This window comes from Octopus bimaculoides, chromosome 1 (genome assembly GCF_001194135.2).
Source record: "Octopus bimaculoides isolate UCB-OBI-ISO-001 chromosome 1, ASM119413v2, whole genome shotgun sequence".
In the NCBI taxonomy this organism is placed as follows: domain Eukaryota; kingdom Metazoa; phylum Mollusca; class Cephalopoda; order Octopoda; family Octopodidae; genus Octopus; species Octopus bimaculoides.
The window spans coordinates 172,505,821-172,529,724 of record NC_068981.1 but is presented as its reverse complement, the minus strand read 5'-3'; the positions used below and the strand labels follow the sequence as shown (position 1 = coordinate 172,529,724).

The following is a 23,904-nucleotide window of genomic DNA, read 5'->3' as shown; positions in this document are numbered from 1 at the left end:
TTTATTTACGTTTGTCGCAATTTGAATTTAACATATGAGAGCGTCTCATAAAGCAAGATTTATATATCTTAATTTGCAGAGGAATTTGTAGTGGGTAGTTTAGCTTAATCGGTCAAAGCATTGTGACGCATAATCACAGGGATGTAAGTTCGTGTCCACAGCTAACCACCTACACTTTTCTCTGCAAAATAGGGATAGTTTATCCTGTTCAGGCTATATTATTAGCATTATTCTGCGATTGAGAATTTAAAAAATCACTTCTTTAACTTTCTAACACATCTCAACACTTCTAAAAGCAAACTTTGTTTGTTTATTTACATTTGTCGTAATTTGAATTTAACATTAAATTTATTATCATAGTGAGTGACTTTAGTGAAATTTTTCTTATATATATTTACTACAGGATCTTGCAATGGGAACAGATGCTGATGGAGAGAAAATCAAGGACCACATGAGGAACATTGTACCAATTTTGTTAGACCAAAAAATAACAGCTTATGATAAGATTAGAATAATTCTTCTATATATAATTCATAAAGGCGGTACTTATTCTTTCTTTTATTTAAAATTCATTAAAAATTCATTTTATGAGGGAAAATTCATTTTGACTCTTAAGTGAAATGCATTTTAACAAAAGATTTAAGGCATGATGATAATTTTCAGAAAATGTTAATAATAAATAATTTTGCTGTCATTTTCTTTCTTCCATATTTATTTTATTTCAATTAATATATTTCTATAAGAAAAACATCCATCACTAACAACAAAACCTAAATATTTCAGGTATTTCTGAAGAGAATTTAGCCAAACTTGTTCAACATGCACATATCCCAGCTGAAGAAAAATGGATTATAAATGATATGCAACACCTTGGGGTTCCAATTATTCAAGATGTGAGTAGGTTTATTTAACCATTATTTAGTGCACTATATTTTGTATATAATTTACCTTTCATTGCCTATACTGACTACTTTTTCAGTTTCAAATATATTTTAAATTTTATTTTGGAAATCTTTTTTTTTAATGATTTTTTTTTTTTAATCTCTTAAATTCCTGAATTCTATCTATGAGATTGCATTTTTCTCATGTCACAATTAACACTCACCAATTATGCCTATTTGTAGAAAAGCATCATTATTATATAAACTGCATGCATTTTATAATTGCCATGCATTCACACCACTCCTGTCACCATCATGAAAATCTTTGAATTTAATAAAAACCACCTGGACCATGTACATTCAACATATTTTCAGTTAACAGTTCTTGCTATCACTTTTATTTCAAACAAATATTTTTTTAAAGATTTTTTTTTAAACAAATTTTATTTCTATCAGTTGATGAATATTTGATTACTTTTTAATTTGAACTGCTGCTTCGTGGAGCTTTAGTCATTTAATATATTGTCTCATACAAGAAAAATTATAACTTTTTTCTTATATACTGAAATATAGAAAACTTAATGGAAGATGTATTTATAACTCTCTTGGCAAAATTTATTAATTTTTCCTTTCTTTTAGCAGTTTATAAACTTGCATTCCCAAAACTGAGCTGTGAATTTATTGAAACTATCAAAATGCTTTTTTGTTTGTATATTTTCTTAAATTAGTTAAAACTTTTATTTACTCACTATGTATATATAATTTTCATTCTCAGATAGCTTTTCTTAATATTTTCCAAATTTGAATATTTTTTTTCCATTCCTCTCTGCTTCTTTTCATCTATATAATGTACATCACTCATAATTTACAACAATTATAGTTTTAATTCAATTTGTTTGAAGAAAATTTTCTTTTTCCTTATTTTCTTCTATGCTTGGTCTCTTAATGTAGTTGGTCTTGTTTGTGAATTTTATTTATTTTTATGGATTTCCAGTACTTTCATAACAAGGGTAATAATTATGCAAACTAAATGTATGGTTTATATTCTCAGGTTAAAATATGTCAAGATATGTATTTTATTTCTGAAAGTGGTCTGCTGAAAATTTTGGGAATGTTTTTTATTTTATCAACTGCTCTCTTCATACATTTGAAAATTTTTATCATCATCATCATCATCATCATCATCATCGTCATTTTATGTCTGCTTACCTTACTGGCATGGGTTTGATGGGTTGTTACTATTTGAGTCAATTCTTATCCAGACCATCCCTTCCTTGGCATGGTTTCTTTGTCTAAAAACCCTTCCTAACAGCAACCACTTTACAGAGTGTACTGGGTACAGTTTTCATGTGGCACCAGTATTAGAGAGGGTGTCATGTCCTTGACAAAAGGATTTTCTCGACTTAACAATTATCTCTTTTAGAAAGCAAAAGCTTAATATATTTTACACATGACAAACTTCATATTCAGTTATTTTTTTCTTCACATTTTTACAAAATAATAATTCTTTGTTGAAAATCTGACATTTTAAGGTCTTTGCTTATTCATGTATTAGATATTTGGATATAATTTTTGTTATCTCAGAGCCATACCTAAAGCCATGGGGACATAGCAAATATTGGAAGTTACAAAATGAACCACTTTTAAAGTGTTCACATTTTTTCCTTTCTTGATTGTAAATGGTTTGTAGGTTAAATTCGTATGAACTTTCAGCATCCCAAATACACTTAATGTCACATCACCTTCATCATTGTCTTAATTCTTTCTATGTTAGTTTGGGTTGGATTAAAAAAGTGGGGTTGTTTGTGAAGAAATAGATTACCTTGTTCTTATACAAATGTGATTCAGAAAAGAGTAAATCAGTTATTAATAAAATATAAGAGAAATTGATGCCTTTTATTTTCAGTTCTAAAAAATTGTATGGTAAGAGTAGCTAGGCTTCTAAGGGTCTTTAAGGATCTTGAAAATATTCAAGATTTCTGTCACTATGACATTGACCTCTGTTCCTTGAAGGAGGAGAGGCCAATGTCATAGTGACAGAAATTCAGGGAGAAGAAACAATGTATTTGTAGGCCAGAGACAAATATATCTATAAATGGCTTAATGCAATCAGTTCAGTGCCCATTATCTGAATGCAGCATAAGATGTCTGTGATAGCAGCAGTAGCATCACTTCAGATGGGAGCAGTACTCCATTGTAGGGTTCACTTGAGCTTTGTAAAAGCTTAGTAATTGTTGAGAGCTTAGTAACTAGTTTTGTCAGGATATACATTCACCATCAGTTATCCTCAATAATCTAGAGCAGTTACAAGGGTTCTAGATGCATGCTGCTCTTGCTTAAGGAGAGTGATGTGCAAAAATGTTTTTTCTTTTGTTTTCATAGCAACAATGCCCTTTTGCTGTTCAAAGGGACAAGATTGGCTTGATTCCATTGGAAAATGTTTTCAAGATTTCTTTCATGTAGTAATACTTTGGTGTGAGGTGTTGCATGTAAACGATGCTTGAGCAGGGAAGGATAAAGAATGACAAGTAGTGTCATCTGTGTAGGAATGGGCATTATTGGACATGACAGCAAGTAGGTCGTTGATATTTGGAATGAAGTTTATGGGATTCAGAATTAAGTCTTAAGGCTTACCAGAGTTAGTGTGAGCCAGTGAGAGCTTTGTCAACACAGTATTGTTTATGGTTAAATTCCTCTAGAATTTAGCCTATATAAATTTCTGATTATTTTAAACCTTCATATCCTTGAATGATTATCTGAACTTGTTATTTCTATTTAAAGAATTTTTTCTATACTACATTGAATCAACTGTGTTTTGCAAGAATAATTCCATTTCAAAAGGTATCATTTGTGTATTGGGAAGAAAATCATTAACTTGATTACAATTAATGAATGTAGCATTTATAAGCATAATTTTTAGGTTTTAAAGCAATGGACCAGTCTTTCTTACAATATCTTTTGCTCTCAAAAAATTGTTACTATTAGCCTATTTCTATATTCTGACAGAGATATATTTGATCATATGTCAAATTGGTTAGAGTTAGTATGTCTATGGTTGCTGACTGGATAGATTTTGGAGAGTTTCTTGAATTACATGTCAACTCTGAACATAATACACAAATACATCATTTACTCACACATGCTCCATACATACATGCACAAGCTCACACTCACTCTGTCTGCCTTTGGAAAAAGATTAATAGTTAACTGTTTTGTCAATGAATACTAATTTTTACTGCGTGGCCATCCATACATACACACATTCACTTTTCAGGAACATGATCTTCAGAGAGAATACATTTTGTTCAATCTAACCCTTTCGAAATTAAAAACTCTTGCTTTATTTATTTATTTATTTATTTCTTGACTATTTTCTTTTTCAATTTTGAGTGTTGTTTTGCTGTTATTGCTAGATTTGTTTAATTACATGTTCCAGTCTTACGATATTTCTGATATGCCAGTGTGATGTATCAGTTTTATCTGAATGAAGACCATTAAAAATATGCCTGTATGCATTCTAATAACAAGTTCTTGCTGATGTATGAAAGTAGATGATAGGTTGGATGGGAGAGGGAAAGAAAGTTGAATATTTTGTGTAATTAGATTATCACTAGGAACATTTCTTTTAGATAATTTTCCAATTGTAAAGTTTCTTTTTGAAAGTATTAACAATATCTTGACATGGAAAGAATACTGAACTGTTTCAGAAAATTTTCAGATCAAACTTTACCTTTTCAAATGGATGGCGACTTGTTATCAAGAAGTATGTAATCTTCTCATACATTTGAATTAATATAATGAAAAGTAGGATACCAGAATTAAATTTCAAATAGAATTAATATTAATAAACAAACTTTGTTTATAATAATTAAAAAAATGTTTTTGTAAATGCATATTTTCACCAAGTATTTTAGAATTAAATCAATATAGAAAAGTCAGTATCTTGTTTCTACACAGAAAATATGTATATAAATTTTAAAAAACTATTTTCGTTGTTCTACTCTTGTGTTAAAACACTGATAGTAGCCATGCTGTAAAGATCACCTTAAATGTGATCGAAACAGATCGTAGTAAAGAGAAAATGTATGTTTGCTTATTAGTTTTAAAGACTAAATGTTGATTATTTAGAGGTAGTAAGGTGTTTATTGGTGGTAATAAGGTGATTACTAGTGGCAGTCAAGTCTTTAATAGCTTTAAAAATATAAAATATTTCTAACATGAAGTTTTGTTAGTTGCTATCATCTGAGAAAACTTTTTCTTGCCATGTAATTAGAGTTACTTTTTAAAAATAGGTTGAAAAATTCTACTATGGTGTATGGAGGAGGTTATGGTAATATTTATCTAATGCAGCCTCAACAACATTGTTTACTAAATAATCTAATTTGTTACATTTTCCTGCTAATATTGAAGATCTATATAGTCTTTACTCTCACTGTCCTCAAAAATTGCTATTATCTTTTTTTGTTTCTATATTCTGAAGTTACTTTGTGACTATTTCTTCAATGTTTTTAATAGCAAAAAAATAATTAAATAAAATTTTAAAATACTTGGATTTTCAGCTATCTTTGGTCTACATAACTAATGATTCACTTATATTATCTCAAGTATTACCAATCAGGATTTTGAAATACTTGTTTACTTTTTACTCTTCTAATATATTTTCATTTCCCTTGTATGTGTTGTGCACATACATTCCTTGCTGTGTGAATATACTTTTTCATGAACTATTTAGTTTTAATGTTACATGATTCTGAAATAGAACTAAGAGAGAGCCTCATTGCATTTGAAGGTTGTGATTTGGCTGGTAATTTTAGGAGTTGATATTTACAGCATCATCTTTAGTCTTTTACAATTTCCATAGACAAAATTAGAGAGAATGAACAAAAATTCAAATAGATTCCTCAGGAAATGGTTAAAAGTTTCTGTTTATTTCACAACATTAATGCAACTATAACTACCTTAAGACCAATGGCTAAAAAGTAAAAAATATAAAAAACCCTACTGTTAATGAATAATAAGGAATTCCGCAAAGCCCATTGTTTATGTAGCCTTCGTAAGAATTTGGACAGGAAGTCCAGTGTATGAGTGACACTGTCAAAATGGCTAAAACCAACCTGAAAATAAAAAATATTGGAACTACACAAAAGTTTTGACTCATCTGATTGTAAAATTAATGGATATCCTGCCAAAAGCGAAACCTTATTACAGAAGAAATATAATGCTTTGAAGAGAGAGAGTGAGAAAAAAAAAACCCTCAAAAGTCTGGTAATATATGTATGATTAGCATGGATTTGAATTGAATTGAGGAAGTTTAAATGAGTACTTTTTGAAAGTTGAAATAAATCAAATTATATTACGTCATAAAGCTGGTATATATATTCATCTCTTAATCTTAAATGGAGCAACATTTAGATTCTGGGACTGACAAATTTAGATACTGGGAATAATTCAACAAAATGAAACTTTTCTCTTGCAGAATATCAAAATCATATTGATTTAATCAACATATGCACAACAGTCAACTAGCTAAATGGTAAACTTTGTGACATTCCACAAAGAAGTCAGTAAATGATTCTGAGCATGTCAGGAAAACATACAAAGATTTGATATGGAGTATTCAGATCTTAAGACATATTGTAATAATCAAGGACTGGTCAAACTTTATGCTTTAATTATATTCAATAAAAAGAATCTTGTTTGATGATTTAAATCAACCATATTAAAGTAATTTGGAGTGTCAATAAAAGGGAATGTTCCCACTCTGAAACCTTGAGAATGAAGATATACAGTGTTCTTGGTTTAAGTAACATGGATTTGTAATTAGTGTTTGTGATAATTTGTGGTAGATTATGTGTTTAAGAAGGCTCTATAAGTGTGTGTGTGTATTGTTTTAGAAACTTTCAATCATAGTAAGTCATATTCTCTAAATTTGGATTGAGATAATTTCTTGAATCTAGCAACTCTCTTATTTTATGTCATTTGATATTGAGATTTTGGAACATAGGGATATTATTCTCAGTGTTATTTTAAAAAGTTTCATTTGAGATAAAATTTAAATATTTTGTTTAGTTCAAGTTGTCTTCACATACTAATCCCATTGCTTAAATTGAGCAGACATGTATATTCAAATTTTCCTCAAATTGAACTACTGAAGGACAGGCTTTAGCCGTTATTCACCAGTAACTTGAAGAGAAAAATGTAATATTGTCTAAGTCACTCCAAGTAACAAGTAATATATTTAGATAGAGAAATTCACTTATAGACATAAGAGATATAGCAACTTAGTGAAAAAGTGTCTTTACTGCATTGATTAAGATTGTAGTTTTAAACCAAGCTAAGACTTGGAATTGGTAAAGTTAAGTAAAACATCTTTAATACAGCTTTTGTGTTTTAAAGATTGTATTATGATTATTTTAGATATAGGAGCTATACTAGTATTGATAAAAATGTGTTGATGGCTAAACAGTTAAAGTAGTTTTTTGATAACTATATGCCCACTGTTTTTAGATACTCATTTAACCTATATGCTATTGAAAAACACCCCTCAAATTCACTTCTAAAATATTATACAACATACATTTGTAAAGGTTGTCTAATTTATGAATATATGCTGAAGTCTTATACAAAACTTGTCAAATCTTTAAAAAGCCTTCATCTATATTCTTCAGACATTTAGTAAATGTAGAGTCCTGATTATTGGAGCATCAATTAATTTCATTTTAATATGATCATTTTATCATTAATCAGTTGTTTTATAAATTATAATTATTGTGTGCTGTGATAAAATATGGATTATCTAATATATTATGAAAGTGGAATATATATTCTCAAAATCATAGCAAAAAGGAAAAAAAATATTCTAAACTTTTTTTCTCCAAGAACTGTTACAAGTTTGTTTCTTGCCCCAAGTTTAATTTCCTATTTAAAGGCTCTGCTTAGAATTTGTCTTGTTTTGTAACATACAAAATGAAACCTATAAAAAATTTACTGAAATCTTTATATACATAACCTAAGAGGAAAAGAAAAATACAAACATGGGATGGATATGTGCAATACATTGTATGTGTGTGTGTGTGTGTGTGTGTGTGTGTGTGTGTGTGTGTGTGTGTGTGTGTGTGTGTGTGTGTGTGTGTGTGTGTGTGTGTGTGTGTGTAACATACAAAAATTGAAGGAATTAAAGATGAGATCCTCTGTATGGTCACTTTGTTTGCTAGAGAGAGCAGTCATTCTCCTTCAGAGTACTTTCTTACAAAGGAAAGAAGTGAATCCAGGATAATTTAAACCTGGACATATACTTGAAAACAAGGACTGAGCAATCTCAACAGGAACGATTTTCTTCATAGGTTTGTTCAGTTTGATGACCTGAGGCTGAACAACAGCTAATGTTGAAAAGATGGATATTGTTTTGGGATGTTTGCTAACTAGTATCCTATGTGTGAAAATAATACTTCTTGAAATATAACTAGTTCTGTTATATAACATTGATAATTTTTAAGGAAAAAAAATAATTAATTGGAGCATTTGAAAATAAGTTTCAGGTTTTTATTTTATTTCATTTTGGATAATTTTATCATTTCAATTATATTCTATAATTATTATAGATATTTATTGTAAGGAATATAAATTGAAGTTCTTGTATCTTGGGAAGGTCATTTTGCAAATAAAAACGTGCTCTAGTTTTGTTTTACTTCTTTATTATTATTAGTGAACAGTTAAACCAATTAACTGATTAATTAATTGTTTCTACCAGTTAGTCAATTTGTCTATTTGTCAGTCAAGTCCTTAGCATTCATATCCTCATCAATGATGTGCTCTTGTTGCTATATGTCTGTCATGATGTATCTTGACTGGATATGTTGTGTTTGCATACATCATAACAGACCTGAAGCAGTGGTGATGAATGGGCTCTGACAAACCATAATTGAATAATTCAGCAAATGATTAGTCAAGTAATTGATTAATTAATTGTTAATAAGTTGACTAACAATGATAATGATAAAAGAAGTGAAGTAGAAACAGCTCATGTGTTTTTATTAGCAAACTGAAGCACTCTTCCCAAAAATACCCCAAAACATATACAATAACATTTGTTTTAATACAGGATTTTGTATCAAGAATATTTCAAAACAAACACAAAAACAAAATTGTTCTTTTTTTTTTATTTTTATTATTATTAAATATTAAGAAAAATGCAGAACTAAATCTATGTAGACACAAGAAAGTAGCCTATTTCCACCATCATTGGTTTGCATTAAAATGGCAGTTGTTTTTCTTAAGGAATAGTTAGTAGAGTGAATTACCATTTTTAAGGTGCATGTTTTCATCATCATCATCATCGTAATCATCATCATCGTCGTTGTTTAACGTCCGCTTTCCATGCTGGCATGGGTTGGACGGTTTGACAGAGGACTGGTGAGCCAGAAGGCTACACCAGGCTCAATCTGATCTGGGAAAGTTTCTACAGCTGGATGCCCTTCCTAATGCCAACCACTTTGAGAGTCAGTCTTAAACATTTTTAGCTGAAATATAACTTAAAACAAAGAAATATCACAATAGAGTTACTTTTAATCTTTAATCAGAATCTGATAGTTGTATGTCTAAATAGTCAAAGCTAAGGATTTTCTATAGACTGAAAGGTACTTAAAATTGTAATTACGCATTTATTTACTTGTTAATAATTGTCATTATTTTACCCAAAAACTTGCATAAACCCTACTATCAAAGTAAATTGTAACATTACTTATTTGATATTTCCTTGTTGAGTAAGGTAGTTTGAAGCTGTGGCTCTTATCTTCAGCTTTTCCCAATGCTTGTAGCAGAGTTTGAGCTAGGAAAATTGATTTTCTTTAAATAATTATATGTATTCTGTATATATGTTGGCTAAATATTCTACAGAATTCTAATTATTATTTAGGTATTTATATTATGAGTATTATGGGGAAACAATATGTTCTTGGAGAATCAAATTTATTACTTAGCTTTGATTTCCAATAAGAATTATTCTATTTATGACCCTAATGCCCTTGAGGAAGGTTTGAATATTACAATATTGTATTCTACTTTTCTCAAAATCCCATGCATTAAAAAATTATATTTAAATAATTATATGCAAGTTGAATGGGTGATAATTTTCGTTATGGAAATTATGGAATAAGTTAATCAGCACCCACAGATTTTATAAAAGCAAAATTCAAGTTTCATTATCAGCTTTTTTGTTTTAATTTTATAAATGGTGTCATTATTTTTTTCTATTTTTTAATTTTTTTGATTTTTTTTTTGTTCATTAAATTTGAAGCTGTGAAACAAAACTGAATTGTACTTCATAAGTATTAGTCATTGTTGCATTTAATATAAATAAAAGCCAAAATTTACCAAAAAAAAAAAAAAAAGGTCTAAATACTTTCATGCAGTCGAATTCGTTTCTTTATGACTTTGAAGCTAACAGATTTTTGTTGGGGTTTTCATTTTTACTTGTTAGTAATTCTTTGTAAAAATGTCATAATACATGCTTTATTATTTTTTTTTTTCCTTTCGTTGTTTTGCACACTTACAAATCCAAATGTCATAAGAGACTGAATTTTAAACATTTCACCTGCTGTAATCCATTTCCTCAAGTTAAATTTTGTAGTTCTCACCACTTTTACCCAAACGCTTTTTAGATATACTCTTATAAAGCTGCTGACACAAAATCTCCTAGGCAAATAAATGCACATGCAATGCACATGATCTGAATTTTAAAAATTATTTCAATATATATATATATATATATATATAGATATATATATACATATAGATATTCTTTTTAGCTTTCTACATTGAGGTCTCAAAAAATAAAAAAATTACATTTTACTTCTTCAAAACAGTTTTTAATATAGTTGAGTTGTAAATTACTTAAATATATATTTTTATGAAGATCATCTACATTCTTGTTTGAATTAATATTTTCAATGATCTTCATGAAGAAATCTGTGTGTGGGTGTGTGTGTGTGCATATGTTTGTACTCAATAAATACACAGAGTGCAGTAGTTTTATTTAGGGCAGTCTAGTGGCTGTTACTCTAAAATTTCTCCATGGTATGCAGCTGCTTTCTTAAGTCTGAACTAGTGAAGAGACATTGCCTCATCACTGCTATGGTAGAAATAGTGTGCAGAAAAAATGTATACAAGTTGTGGAAGGAGAGAGGGGAAAAGGGAATGATTCAACAAATCTACATACACAATCTCATATACAGACACTTGTCTGCCTCTTATTATCTGTTCATAGATTGTTGAAACAACAGAATGAAAGGGGTTGCCAGTCAGAGATAGCCAAGCAAAGGTCTTGGATCATCTAAAGGTAAAAACAAATAAAATCATAAATCAGTTGGAAGGGACACTGATAATAAACAGCTGTGGTAGTCATTGCCAAATGAGACATTGGTAGTTACAATAATGAGAATAATAATTTCTAATTTAGGTACAAGGCCAACAATTTTGAGGGGCAGAATTGGTTAATTATATTAATTCCCAGTACATGACTAGTACTTTATTTTACTGACCCAAAAGAAGCTTTTGTTTTTAATCTTTTAGTCGGGAGAGAAGGCAGTGTTCATGACTCGTTATAGAACCTTCAACACTAGTGGAAGGAAGGGAGGAAGGCATCCTCAAATTGGAAACCTGGCCCAAATGCTTGTGACAGTCAACTCCACTAAAAGCACCCAAGGTGTCAGGTAGTAGTGATGGAGGTGTTAAATTGGGTGATAAGTTAAATTTACCATCCAAGTAGTTCATGTCCGAATTTGAACTCAGAACATAAAGAACCAGAACAAATTCCCCAAAGCAGCAGCAGCATCATCATCATCATCATCCTGGTCTGATATTCTTAGAGTTCTGCCAATCCACCATCTTGGATTGCTACCTTTTGAAAGGATGAAAGCCGAAGTTGTCCTTGCCAAAATTTAAACTAAGAACAAAGAAAGTTGGAACAAATACAGCAAAGCATTCTGTTTGATGCGCTAATGATCCTGACTGAATAATAATGAAAGTAAAATAATAATAATTATAATAATTGTTTTAAATTTTTGGCACAAGGCCAGCAATTTTTAGGGAGAGTAGGTAGTCGATTACATCAGCCCAGTACTTGACTGGTAGCTTATTTTATCTACCCTGAAAGAATAAGAAACAACATTGACCTCAGCTGCATTTGAACTCAGCATGTAAAAAGTTACAAGAAATGCTAAGCATTTTGTCTGATGTGCTAATGACCACTTTAATAGTAATGATGATAATAATAATTCTTTGTAATATAGGCACAAGGCCTGAAATTATGGGTGGGGGAGGGTAGCCAATTATATCAATCCCAATGCTTGACTGGTACTTATTTTATTAATCCTGAGAGGATAAAAGGCAAAGTCAACTTTGGCAGCATTTGAACTCAGAACATAAAGCTGGAAGAAATGCCACTAAGCATTTTGTCTGATGTGCTGACAATTCTGCCAACTTATTGCCTTAATAATAATAATAATGTTTCCAGGCCTTATAATTATCCTGCTATACCAATGATCTCTGAACAGATAAAGAGAGATTAACTGGTGTTTATGTGTATGTGAATATGTTAGCCTGTGAATGTGTGTGCATGTATGCATGTTTATGTACACATCTTGAATCATTCCCTTCTCCTGCCTCTCTTTTCTTCTTGGGCGCCCATTTGCATTTTATTTGTGTTGTTTTTATTATCTTTGCACATTTTCTGTCCTACTTCTGCCACTGTATTGATGATATGTGTCTTTCTACCCATTTGGACTTGTCTGAAGAAGCAGCTGCATGCCTTGTAAATGCCAGAATAACAGGCCAGTGGACAAGCCTAAATTATATACACATACACACATGCTAACTATTTTCCTAATTATCACTTACAAAATTCAGATACTATAAATTGCTATAGAATTAATTTTAAAATGTGTTAACATTCTCATTTTAGTACAGGTTTAAACATTTTATATTTGTTTATTGGTTTAAGATATCAGTCTTGTGACACTGTGCCTTTGTATGAACTTTGTTTAGTGATCTACTAAATATATACTGTACCTCTTAGTTATGAAATCAATATTCTAGCTCAAACTTTGCTTCTTGCTAACTATTGAATCATTATTTATTTGCTATCTTTTATTTATTGTTGGCACCACCAAATATTCAGCTTGCTGTCACTCCATCTGTGTATATGTGTGTCTCTGTCGGATCCATATATATTAAGTATTGCATTCTGATTGTCCATATTTCTGACAGTGCTTCATCTAGTGTCTCTGTTCTTTGCATGCAATACAACAGGGTCTGGTAAAAAATTATACCAACATTTTACAAGAAGTCTCTAGCTATGGAACTTTCCAATCCAATACACCATGCCAGCAGGTGAGGCTCAAGTTTTCTATTCCTGGCATTGCTGTCGTTTTATCACTTTCTTAGTGGCTGGATTTTCTTACCGCTCTTCCTTGTCCTCAAACTGAACAAAATGCTGGGGCATGCTGGGATAGCATCAGCAGCCAAGATGGAAACTTATCTATAAATGTCATCAATTAAAAAGTGTGTGATATTTGTGCTTCTTTTTTTGTGCCAATGTCATTTTTGTGCTACTTAATTCTTCTATTGGGCCACATCTTCATGCTACAGCTTTTATTTAAACTTCAGGATTTTATGATACCAATTATATTTGTGTATTTTTATTTCTGTGCATTGCATTTTAAGTCTTAAGTATGTGTAGCGGAAGACCTGTACAAAATGTTCCCTTTTCCTAATCTTTTGAAACAACTATGTATTCATATGACACCATCTCATTTTGCTTTCTGCCTATTTTTTTATACTATGCTAGAATATTGAGGATAAAAATATAAACTATACAATATTTTTTTTAGATAGAAAAATAATATTAACTTTATTTCTATTGAGAATTATTCTTAATTTTATGATTTGGCATTTTGTAAACATACTTTTAGTCAATATAGCAGTAGTGCTCTAAGAAATTGTATTTTTAAAGTGCGTTATGTGCATTTTCCTTCTAACTGTTTTACCATGGTGAAAGGTTATGCTATTACTGAAATGTTCAAATGTTCATAATTTCTTTCTTTTTTTTTTTTTCTTAATTGGGCTGTCTTTTCAAGTTCGTTTCTAACCTGAGTAAGAATCATGTATAGTATGTGGATGCTTGTGAAGTATATGTAAATTTAGGGTATATCTTTTCCTTTTCTGGGGCTGATTATCTATTTAAACTGTTTCCATTGATTGTAAGCTGATTATGTGTGTTGACTGCTGTTCTTTTAGTTACTTCTAATGAAAATGAACTATTTCATGAATATTTGTTTACCAATTTAACATTTCCAATTAAATGTCCAGAAAACTACTCCTTCAGCTATATACATGAAAGTGATGTTTTCAATTTTGTTTTATTGTTCCCTATCATAATTTGATATTTAAGCCTTAGGATATCATGCTTCATCTTGTCAACAACCAGAAGTGGAAGCTGTATTAATTCAACACTGAATTGAATATTCACTCTTTAACCAAATATTTACTTTTAAAAGTTCAACTTTTAAAAGTCTACTCTACTTCAGAGTTTCTACTTTTATGAAGTAGTAAAACAAATTTTGTTTCATTGAATATTTAAATATTTCCTTGAGTTGAATTCAATTTTTTCCCCTTTAATTAATACAATATATTCTGGTTCTTTTTATTCCAGTTTATCTTGTCAACAATCAGAGAGATTTCATCAGATCTTTATGAAAAAAATATTGAATATTGCATTACTATTATTGATTTCTTAAATCAAATATTGGTTTTGAATCCATACTGATTTGTAAATTTTTGCTTCAAGTGAGTCTTTCCTTCAGCCCATTTGTCTGATCAAAGAATTAAGTTTTGCATGTTTGGGATGAAATTGACTGATGCAACCCCCAAAACACTTTAAAAACAAAACATGTACATATACACAAAAAAAAAATTACTCTTACCATTTGACATTATGATTTGCTATTTTTTAATGAAATAGTAAAAATATTTTGATTTTCAGGTAAACTTCTGATTGCTGTTGGAAAAAGTTCCTTTATCAGTTTATCCCAAAGATAATCTGTTTATAAATTCCATTTCAAATCTGGAATGACTGGCAAGCAAACACTTAAGATTGTTTTGAAATTTCCTCAAGTATCTTGCTTTCATTTTTTTTTTCATTTGTTTCTATAAGCTGCTATAAAAATGTACTATTGAAAAATTATATAAACTATGGAAAGATAAAAACCTACATCCCCTTGAACATCATAACTTTGTATTTTCACATCCTTTAGATGTTTCTCTGCTGATATAGCTGGATGACAAATAAGGCAACTTTGAACATTTTTATATTTTCTAATAACATTTATGATTGTAAGCATGCAACTAAATCTGAATTGAACACATCAAAACACAAGAATCTTACTCTTTCTTCTATTGAGCTATTTTATGAAAACTTAAAAGAGCAAAATGATTAATTTTATGAGTTTTTAAAAGTATTATAGTTGCAGTTCCTCTTCAACTTCAGCTTGAATTCCTATATTTTCTTTTGAAATAATTTTTATTTGTATTCCTAGGTTAGCCTTTAATTGATTGCATATGCTATTGTATACCCCCAGGCATTGTAGAGCAGACAAATCTATAATTAGACATCTCAGTTATGACCATTCTTGTATTTTGATTTTTAAACAAAGTGTATCTAGGAATATATTATCCAATGTGCTCTTTATAATTTGATTTGGATAAGATTTAGTTGTTATTTCAATGAATTGATAGACCAGTTAGAGGCTTACTCTTTACCTGGGATGGATTACCATTATTAATAAGTAAGACAATAAACAGTGCAGATGAAGATTTACCAGTTCAAAATATATATTTGCTAAGCTTTTTTATTAAGGAAATTGTTTTATTGTTTGGGGGCAGGGGCATATTCCAGTTTATTTCAATGAAAACTCAATTATAAATATTACTTTCAGCAAGTATGTCATTTGTAATAGAATATATTTAGTCTTTAACTATGTTTTATTTGAAATATGATACCAGTAGAGTGATGGATTAAATGACTTGTGATATTTAGTTTGGTTTCTTTGTTCAAATCTTTTGAGATCAACTTTATCTTTCATCTTTCTTGGTCAATAAAATATGTACCAGTCAAGTACTTGTGTCAGTTTGACCAAATGTGCCCTCTTCCAAATTTGTGGTGTTGTGTCTATATTGAAAATTATTATTATTGGGTGGTAGAAACAATACATGAGTGCCAGACTCATTAAATTTTCAGGATGTAGTTACATTGTGGAGTTCAAATCTTACCAGGAGTCAACTTTGCCTTTTATTATTCATAATTTCAGAGTTGTTTTCTTTTTTTAGCCTTATGTTTAGCCATGTCAGTCAAACCCATGACAAGATACATTTCAACCATGACAACTCACCCCTCTTTTTGTCTTTTTTTTTTTCTTTTAAATTGTATTTCCTTTTCAAGATTTGAGGATACAGTTAGAGTAAAATCTGGTTGCAACTGTTATTACTGATTAAAACAAATCACAATTCTTTCTTCTTCATATATTTAAATTTCTTTCATTTGTTCTGTCTCGGGTGTACACACACTCACACATGCACATACAGGTCAATTTTCTTACTTAATGGTAGTTTTATATATGAGCTTATTAAGTTACTTAAATATGAAAGAGTTAAGAGGCTATATTTAAAAGCATATAGGTTTTGTATATTTTAAGATAACTGATCTTTAACTTTGGCTATTTTTTTCCAATTTTCCCAATTTTTTAATATATCTACCAAAACCTAATATTAGTTATGTGAATAATTTTCCTGGTTTGGCATCAGTGAAGCTAATGTAGTCTGATTAACTTTTATTTTAAAGTTATTACTTTCAAATAAAATTTACTATTGTTTTAAATTTCATTACTGGTTGAACTATCTGATCCCCTCCACTTCCATTGTAAAGCATTAACTTTGACACTCAAACATACATCTTATGTATATGCTTAAGTAGAATCAAGTAACTACAAAAATATATTCTTTTTGAAATTTTTTAATATTTTTTTGATGGCTGATATTCATCATAAATATTTACCACAAGAAGTAAATTTAATGATAAAGTGTCAATATTATTTCTTGTAGAATTAATCTCATACATGATAGATTGAATGCAATGTTGGAAATAGGAAACTACTTGACATATAATACGGTTACTGCTCTAACACTGCATCAAACTTCAGTTTATTATCTCTTCCTTTTTGTTTATTTCATGTTTTCTTTCTTTCTTTCATGTTTTCTTTGTTTCTTTAGTTTGACCCAAATTTATTCTCTGTATAGATCAATATACTATTTTTCTTTATTTGCAATATTTATAGTAACTTGGATAACTTAATTTCCTGTTGTTGATGCTATCACAGTTGTCACCCCAGATAATGTCATTCCCTTTCAATAAACCTCTGTGATTTGCTTTTAAATGTGTCTCTATGTACATGTGAGAAAGAGGTAAATGTATACATCCTATGTATGCATATAGAGAATGTATTTTTTTTTTATCCAGGTACGACTGTCAACACCATTCTAGAATTTTTTTTTTTTGTTAATTTGATGTTAGCTTTTTTAAATTGTATTGGACATTAAATTGGAGTCATGAAAATTGCATTTAGACGCTTTTTTATTCTCCTTTTAATTTGTCTTGTTTTGTTGATTTTTATTTTCTTTGACATTTAATTTTTTCTAGATTGAAATCTTTGTATTTGTGGTGTGTACAATTTGAAACTGATAGGCAAACCTTATGGTATCACATGACTGCAGTTATCTTTGTCATCTTCAACTTTTTTTTAAGTACTGAATAGCAACCAACTATAAAAGATATGTCATTAATGGCACTTATGAATACAATAAACATGAAATCAGTATCAAATATTAAACGCTTAAACATGGTAGAAGAAAGCTACTGATTCCATGTTGGTTATGATTTGATAGAGATGGCAGATATTTTACAGTCAGTTCATGACAACTTTTCTCTCCCAATACAAGGTACAAAACATGATATATATTGTGACCTATGGCAGTTAAGCAGATGTAATTATTGTTCAAGTTCTGCAGAAATTGCAGAGGAACAAGTTTGCTACATGTGAAATGTTACTGGAAGGGTTGAGTACATGAATATAGAAAGTTACTAAACATCAGACATTGATTGTGAGCAGGAGTACTAACTCAACAAGTTCAGGCTTGTAAGTGGATGGTGTGTATAATATAAAAATGATATAGTCTGATGGTAAAATGCACCTGAGTTACAGATAAACCAAAGCGCTGGTTACAAGTAGTTGAGTCTGAGCAGATGATGGTAGCACTCATAGATATCATAGCTACAAGAAACATGGAAAGATATTATTTTGCAAACTTATTCAGTCCATGCCAGCTTGGAAAAATAGACATAAAATGATGATATTTGGAACTTAAGGCTTTATGTAGTTTTTAAGGTATTCATTTATGTACTATTTGTCAAATTTCTTGTCCCTTAATACTTATATTTCACGATCATCATATTTGTTGCTCCCTGTTTGAAAATTGATTTAATCATATTTTGAAGCTGTTAATTATTCCACATCAACAAAACCAATTCATATCTCCTTCATTTTTCTTTTTATATTCTCTTTTGACTTAAAAAGGATTTTTACTTGTATGCAATATTTTTTTTTTCTTCCTAAAATGATATTGACTATTTTTTGCATGCCATTATCCAAAACCATCGAACTTGCCAAAGCAGTGTTTCTCAATACACTCTCTCACTTTACCCATCACAGTGAAGAATTTGATATTTTCCAAAAATCTTAATTTCTATATTAGAATTTTAAAAATTATACACAACTAAATGTTTTCACTCTGGTCTAACAACCATAGATTCTTATAATTTCCAACTATATTGAAATAGACACAATTTCAGTTCACTAGAATTGTAAATAATAAAAAAAGAAAATTATGCAAATTCTATGTTGGGTATGTTTTGCTGAAATAAAAATGTTTTCTTATTAATTTCTTAATTTTTAACTTTCTTAATTTTCAATTTTCTAAGTGGGATGATTTAGTGTAAAACTGATGTTCTTAAGGTAGGAACCTAAGGTGGAACATTGAGAAACACTGTGCTAAATGAAGCCTTTTAATAATGTCCTAGTCATAATGAATAAGAAAATGAAACAAATTTCACAAAGAAAAATTAAGTCAGTTTGCTATATTATTTTAATCTAGTTCCAATGATAATAATTTCTGGTATTAGTCAGGATATTCATTGCTGATTGCTCAAAATATTTTTAGAGGATAACTTTTAGAGAAATGAAGCCAAAAGAAAAATTTAATTCAATATCAAGTGTATGTGATAGATATTAAACATGTATCTACTACTTTTATTTATTTTTTTAAAGCTTTGTGCTTCTCTAATATGATACAAGAATATTATTGTCTAAATAACAATTGACCCCAGTAGGATTGGTTAGTAATGAAGTTTTATCTTAACTTGAAAAAAAAAAAAATAATAAAATCTGTCAAGATACCCTGCAGTCATGTTTTCAAATAAATGCCACACACCAACTGAATATTGTACAGGTTTATAATATATTCCATGATTTTCATTTCAATTTCTAAGTAGTTCTTACCTTAGCACTTGAAATCGTTTTCAATGGAAATAAAGAACATTTCTACTTTACCATTTAGAAGGCAGTTATGTTATCAGCTAGTAAACTTCTCACATTACAAAAAGAAAAAAAAAGTTATTGCATGACTGGATTATTACCAACTGATTTATGCTTTTGTCAATATATAAAGTAGCTAGTTTGGACATGCCATTTTTCATTACTAAAAAAAAAAAAAGACTACTGGACAATTTTTTTACTTTAAATTTTAAATTTATTTTTATTTTCATCATATTCCTTTTAAGCTTTTTTTTTTTTACTTCCACTGTGTATGATAGATATAATTCATTTTATTTTGATTTTATCTTTCTTCATAAATATGTTGTTGCTTTGCATGCTTCAAATGTTCTACCAATCTAACAGTGATACAGATTTTAAATATACTTTGGTAATATCACCATTACTATAAAATAGCTACAAACTACTATTGGATTAAATATTAGCCATACTTAGTCATTACTGCCTCTCAAAGACTAATTACAGAGTTTTTGTTAGATTTATTTATTTATAGACAAGTATTTAGCATCTTATGTAGGTTAACTGCAGCATTTAATAATTTATTTATGTTGTAAAATATTTTATTGATATAAGTTTTCTAAAAAATATTCACAGCTTATATCAAACCCATATTTAATTATTTTCTTTCCTAATTAACATGAGAATAATTTATATAATGTATTCAGAAGGTTTTAGATAATTCAGCAATACATAGAAATACCATAGAGTTTTATTACACTTTCCTGAAGTGATAGACTATTTTAATCCTTTAACTTTTCTCTCTTCAAAACAATTTAAGATATCCTGGCAAATTTTATGATACTTATGTTAGTTCAGTCTCTGTAACTATAGGAATGAACATTTATATAGTATGAACTATTACATTCTGTTGTATACAGATTAATGAAATGTTTCTAGTTAACTGTACAAACTGATGATTTTATGATCTACCCAAATTCTCATTTACATTGCAGGAGCTTAAGTAGCACACACACCAATGTTTAAATTATCTGTTGGTTCACATTGTTATAAAACACTGGAGTAAAATTTACATAACTTTTAGACTATTATTTTTTAAAAATTCTTTTACTCTATTTTAAAAAGTTTCTTTATATATTTATCAGACATTTATGGATTTTTTATTTTTTTTTATATAACAAACTGATACTTCAGTCTGTGTCATTTGCAACAATTTCAAAAGTACAATTTCAGAAATTTGACTGGATTCCATAACTATTTACCATGAACTATATTGTGTTCTAGGAGCAGGCTGTAAAACTTTTATAAATCAAAAAATTATTTAGGAAAAATTATTTCTTATATAAATGTGAAGCTTTTTAGCTGGAACTGAAAATTTGATAGCAAAGACATCAAGTAGTAGCAACTCCAGTTGTAAGACTTATGAAAAATATTTTATTAAAATTTATGTTTTCTGGTGGGATTGGTTATATAATCTCTTAGTGTTAAATTTTATTCCCTTCCTATGTTATATACAATAGTCTATTTGATAGATTTAGATATTATCTAAATTTAGTTAACAAAGGTGTTGTCATTGATTATATTTAAAATTTAAGATGTCAGTATAAAATACTAATCTGTATTGTCAGATATGATTAAAAATGCATTATTTTCTGACCAAAATCACAATGATTCTGTCTGAGAGACTGAAGGTGTGTAGTAGAAAACATTGCAACATTTAAATATAACATGTTCAAAAGAATCAGTAGCTCTTTGTTTAGTAGAGGTGTATGGTATACAAGTAAATGATCAAATTATCATTTGATTTTTATTGTAGTTATTGCCACCCTGTCTTTATTGTCAACAGAATATCCTTAAAATGTAGCACGTACAACTAAAACATGATACCAGTTCCTTGTATTACGAGAATTTAAAAAATAATAAATGAAAATTTATACAAACTAATATAATTTACTAATGAAAATGATTATTAGGCTTATCACTATTCCCAGTAGACCTTTTCTATCTTCAGGTTTCTGCAGCATAAACTGCTTATTTCTCTCAAGTCAAGGAAAGCTAATCAACTGGATCTTATATTTTATTTTTAGGGAGGGCGAAGAAAGATTGCTCAGCCTTACCACACTAACAACCGAAAAGAGAGAACAGCTGATCATACCTATCAAATGTCGAGATGGACACCATATATAAAGGATATCATGGAGGTATGCTTTGTATTTTTGGTTTTAATAATGTCATTAGTAAGAAACGGGTATCTGAAGTTTTGTCCTTTGACAGTACCCTACAATGTAGAGTACTTAGCAAGATCCCAGTAGCTCAGTTGAAAGGTGATAAGAGTATGTTTTAACAGACTGGGAGATTGTGTGGATAGAATCCTACAAATGACATAATTTTTCATTGCTGAGCAAATTGGATTGTGTAATCAGAGTTGGAAGCTAAATTTGAAGTTGATGAAAATGTACTGACTCTGACTCTAGCTAAATGTAAACTATTGATATGATGCATTAAAATTTCCTATTTCACAGATACAAATTTGACTGTTTTCTGCACTGAAAATAATCATCAGATTAAAGAATTTCTATGAAAGATGTAGTAGAAGCAATTCTTTCTCTAAGAACAGATGTCAGTCAATTTTGAATTTTGATTTTTTTTTTTTTTATCATTTAAACTTTTTTTCCATAGACACAACACCTCTTTAATAAATTCTCCACGAGGCCGAACACTTGAAAGGAATTTAGCTACTTTGCCTCCATTGAGGCCCAACAGCTCGGCCACTTTGCCTCCATGAGGCCCAACGCTTGAAAGGAACTCAGCCACCTCGCCTCCGTGAGGCCCAACATTCGAGCCACTTTGCCTCCATCAGGTCCAATGCTCGGAAGGTACTCAGCTACTTGCCTCTGTGATTTCAAAGGCTGATTATTTTTCACATGCCACTGGCTGAACTGTTTGCCAGGAAAGTCAGGTCAGTGTTTGACAAATTACTACCAGGAAGAAAAGAAAAAAATGGAGAGAAACACCGAAAATAAGATGAAATACTTCAAAATCAGTGACAAGGTTTTTTTTTTAAATATACAGAAACAGAAAGGAAAGTTGGGAAGAAGTAAATGTTTAGGAAAAATAACGTACATAGTAAAAGGTCATACATGGGAACACAAGAGACACCTAAACCAACTGAAAAAAAGGTTTATGGAAGAAAGAATAAGACATGAAGATCCAATGGAATTTCTTTGTGACATTTTTGATGTCCTGATACCTCAAGAAATAATCAAATCAACAAGTTCAGTGACTAGAAAAAGAATGCAAACAGAACTTTTACAAGTAGACCCAAAACGAAAAAAATATTCCAATTTCTTCCCGGGGAATTGAAAAAAAAGGGTGGGGGTGGTAATAAAGATAATAAATAAAAGAAAAACATTAACTTCCAATGAAAGGGGAGATGCTGTGGTGAAATCCTGATACCTGTGGGATAGCAAGTCAATTGTCCTAAACTGTATAAAGGTGCATGCCCACTGTCAGTGAGTGACAGTGTGGTGTGTGCAGGCACTTGTGAAGACAGTCGTAGACGTCGTTGAGAAGAGATATTGTTTGTTACATGTTGTTTCTGATTTATATTTGTATTGTTATAACCTTGTCCACGTTATAAAGTGACATATACAGTGAGTTCAAAGAAGGGCATAACAGTGTCCATGCAATATACTCAATATTAATAGTGTAATAAAAATGGAATAGGAATCTGACTGGAATCGTAGCTTTCTTTTCAAATGAAACATATTTGGTCAAAAAAATCATATATATTATTCAAGTCAGTAAAATTGATTCTGCAAAATGGATTCATACTTTGCTTTCATTTAAGCATATTTTAATGTATAGAGTGGCTTGTTATCTTCAAGGTTTTTTATCATTTTAGGCAGCAGTTGAAGATAAGCTAGATACTCGACATTTCCCATTCTTTAGTGGTGGAGGACCAAGACCAAGTTGTCAACAACCAATAAGGTAAATTCTGAATTGTACATTTATCTTCTACAAATTAGAGAGCATTTATGCATATAGCTTTAATTCAAAACACATTTTATATAGACATTACTGCTATATTTAAAATAAAATTATAAATACACTATTTCTGCGGGACAACCTGTTGAAAGCCACCGACCAGATTTGTGGGTGGTGTAAGGTCCCCTCCCAACCCAGAGTAACGTGGTGGTGGAACAAGGAGGTAGACAGGGCTATTAGACAAAAGAAACAAGCTTGGAAGGACTGGAAGAACGGTGGTAGCAGGGAATTGTACCAATGTGCCAGAAGGGAGGCTAGGCGACAGGTTTATTTAGCCAGAGGGGAAGCAGATAAGGAAAGAT

The 23,904-nt window shown here is 29.9% G+C and overlaps 1 protein-coding gene across 2 annotated transcripts in view; it reads left to right on the top strand.

Annotated features, from left to right (window-relative positions):
* Window positions 1–23,904, top strand: part of LOC106874525 (syntaxin-binding protein 1) — a 64,542-nt gene that overhangs the window by 35,043 nt on the left and 5,595 nt on the right. Inside the window, exons 11-15 of one of the 2 annotated variants that reach the window (XM_052972670.1) lie at window positions 404–542; window positions 784–893; window positions 13,188–13,268; window positions 21,643–21,756; window positions 23,460–23,545. In XM_052972670.1, the coding sequence (XP_052828630.1) occupies window positions 404–542; window positions 784–893; window positions 13,188–13,268; window positions 21,643–21,756; window positions 23,460–23,545 (530 nt within the window). The remainder of the gene's footprint in view (window positions 1–403; window positions 543–783; window positions 894–13,187; window positions 13,269–21,642; window positions 21,757–23,459; window positions 23,546–23,904) is intronic. The other variant, XM_052972671.1, reaches the window with a different exon arrangement.